This window comes from Dendroctonus ponderosae, unplaced genomic scaffold, assembly GCF_020466585.1.
Source record: "Dendroctonus ponderosae isolate FM_Combo_2020 unplaced genomic scaffold, Dpon_F_20191213v2 Dpon_F_20191213_3, whole genome shotgun sequence".
Classification (NCBI taxonomy): domain Eukaryota; kingdom Metazoa; phylum Arthropoda; class Insecta; order Coleoptera; family Curculionidae; genus Dendroctonus; species Dendroctonus ponderosae.
Window position 1 is genome coordinate 6,858,878 of NW_026018508.1, and position 3,150 is coordinate 6,862,027.

The 3,150-nt window shown below is 37.9% G+C and overlaps 1 protein-coding gene across 1 annotated transcript in view; it reads left to right on the forward strand.

Moving 5' to 3' along the window:
- Positions 1–1,666, forward strand: part of LOC125503897 (kinesin-related protein 2-like) — a 6,911-nt gene extending 5,245 nt beyond the window's left edge. The window contains exons 2-3 of the mRNA XM_048665029.1: positions 1,223–1,376; positions 1,434–1,666. Coding sequence (XP_048520986.1) covers positions 1,223–1,376; positions 1,434–1,627 — 348 coding nt within the window. The 3' untranslated portion in view covers positions 1,628–1,666. The remainder of the gene's footprint in view (positions 1–1,222; positions 1,377–1,433) is intronic.
- Positions 1,667–3,150: the final 1,484 nt, after the last annotated feature.

Here is a 3,150-nt window from a genome sequence, read left to right on the forward strand (position 1 = left end):
CGAAAGCAAGTTGTACAAGATCTTACCACCTTCCTTGTTATATTGCGACCAGACAACGGCCAGTATCGTTCCCTAATTGAGGAAAGTAAATATTGCGGTTCTGCATGGAGCGATCTCTTATGCTCATGAGTAATAATTAATTCGGTTAGTTTATGGTTTATGCCGAGCAGGTAAAATTGCAGGATGTCTCTTGTCCAGAGGAAAGATAGAGTGTCGCAATCTACCACCCACGCGTAAAATATTGTTAGAATCCCAGAACGGATTCAATGAAATTAGATTGCCCTTTGATGATAAAGGTCTTCCTTTCATTAAGTCATGAATATCGCTCTTAAACTCTTGCGCCTGTACTAATTGTACGAGCCGAAATAAGCTATGGTTCAATTCCTTATGAGATAAAGTTCCGACCAATCTAGATTCCGAGGAAAGTTGGCAGTTCTTAATGAAACGTAAACAATATGCGAAAACTGTCTCTAATCTTGGTAAGGATGAAAATCGTCCAAGTAAGGAAAAATTATCCTTGTTACTGGAAAAGCAATTCATTTTTGTTGACACTCGTCCAACGAGTCCACAGCTCTTAGATAGACGCAAGCGCCATATGCGAGCTCACTAGCATCTGAGAAACCGTGAAGCTCCTCCACTACGAAATTCACATGAACATTCCTAGGAATAGTCAAATTGATATTAACATTAACTGATTGTAAAAAAGTCTCCATTCTGTTAATGTAGATAATGAAACTGATTCATCCCAGCTTAATTGACTCTGCCACAACCTTTGAATTATAATTTTTGCTGGTTTTATTATTGGGGCAATGAGGCCTAAGGGATCGAAGATCTTTGAAACGCAAGATAGAATACTTTTTTTCGTTATGGTGTTATTAGCGGACCAATTAATAGAGTATTTTAAAGAATGATTGCTGGTGTCCCAATAGAATCCCAACGTTTCGCTTTCTGAGGTCTCATCGAATTGCACATTTGTATTATGAACATCGTTGTTCACTACTTCAGGAGCGTTACCGTGAAACTTTCGTAACTCAAATCACAACCGACATAATCCCCTTACCTCCATTTTTTTTACCGGTTTAGTTATCGACGGTTTGTAATGATTAAATTACATTTGTATATGTAGGTGAGTTTCCTAGAAGTATATAACGAAGTAATCCGGTACCTTTTAAATCAGCATGGACAAAAGAGAATTGACATTCATTACAATGAGGGAAATGGCACTACTGTAACGAATCTGACCATTCAGCCAGTGAAATCTGCTGCTGAATTGGAAAAATTTATTTCATTGGCGCATAATTTGCGTTCCACTGCGGCTACTAACTTCAATGCACATAGTAGTAGGGCGCATGCAATAACAAAGATTTATATTGCAGGTTAACACAGTGTCAATTATTACTTAAATTACGGAGGTAATTAAGAAGTGTTTGTAGGCACAAATCCTCAGCACGGAATCGCTTATAAAGAGTCTGTCAATTTGGTCGATCTGGCAGGGTCAGAGAGTGCAAGAACATCTGGATCCGATTGTCGACTCCAGGAAACCAAAAACATAAATAAGAGTTTATCAACACTGGGAGATGTCATGTACGCTCTGTGTAATAAAAATAAGCACATTCCCTACCGGTAAGATATCGTTTAAGTTAATAAGTAGATATGCAAAAATATTAAATTATTTAAGTTTTCGTCTTCTTTCATCTTGAGGATTTATTCTTGAAGTGAAGTTAAATTTTTACATTTTAGCACACGGATTTTACCGTCATTTTTGTAACAATCATATCAATATATATATCTATAAAACTTTAATATCACCATTGTTCACATATCATTTTAATATTGGACTAACTATATTAAGTCACCGGTGAAAGTACTACTACTACACTTCATCCAGATCCAAGGCGGAGCTAACCGAAATAAAAACACGTTAAAAGTATATAATATTGCAAGAACCGCATAATTTAGAATTTCCAATCTGTACAGATCGATGCCGTATTAGACGTTTACGGGAACGCGATGCACAATTATGATAAAATCTTCAACTCAATTTGAAGACATACCTACAACTTCACTAGTTTAAATGAGACCATGTGCATTATTACACATTTGGATAGGCTCTATGCGTTTTACAATTTTTTGTTTAATGCTTTCTATACTTATCTAATGCGGTTTCCGAAAAATTAAATACTCATATTTTCTAATCGACATATAGTCCCAAGAAATCTTGACGTACAACGCGATTTTGATACCTGAAAATATGAAAAAATGGCTCTGAAGTAGAAAAACTCTGTGCTTGTTAAATAACAATTATAATTTTTTAATGAAGAACTCAATTTAATTTTCCTTTGCGTAATTTTCTGAACGGGCCATTTTTTTGACTTGGGATGACTGTAATTTCTCGTTGCCCAAGTTTGCGCCAACTGCTTGAAGGCATTTTCCTATTTCCACGTCCTCCAAGCCATTATTTTGCTGTCTGCACAACATATTTGGTAAAGCTTCCTAGAAAATACATATATAACATCCGTGCTAAAGAGCCCAGAATTTGTTCACCTTACTATAACGAATTTTTGTAACGCTGCCTTGCTTAGTACATAGCCAGCACCTCCGCTCATGTAGTTGAAATTGTGATCAGGGACTTTCAATTTACACTCATAATAGACTGGTTGAGATTTTGTGGGCGTTGATGTTAATTTTCCAGGTGTTTGTCCAGTTTGTGAGTTTGTTTAAATGTCTTTGAAGTTTAGGGGGAATGAAATTGGGGTTTTTCGTCGTGTAGTACAGACAAGTGTCGTCGGCAAACAGGGCGAGTTTTGTGCCAGGTTCCTTTGGGATGTCGGCCGTGACGGGGTTGTAAAGAAAAGGGGAAAGGGGTGATCCTTGCGGAACTCCCGCCTCCACTGGTCTTAACGTGGAAAAGTGATTGTTAATATGGACACGGAATTTTCTGTCTTTCAGAAAGCTTGCCACAAACTGCACAAAGCTAGTTGGCAGTTTGTAGAGGCTAGCCAATTTCCAGATTATTCCTTCATGCCAGACTGTGTCGAACGCCTTTACTATGTCCAGGAGAATAACCCCTGTAGAGGATTTCGCCTGGAGTCCAGCCGTGGCGTCTTCCACTAGCCTAGCCACTTGCATTTCGGAGTCATGATTTCGCAT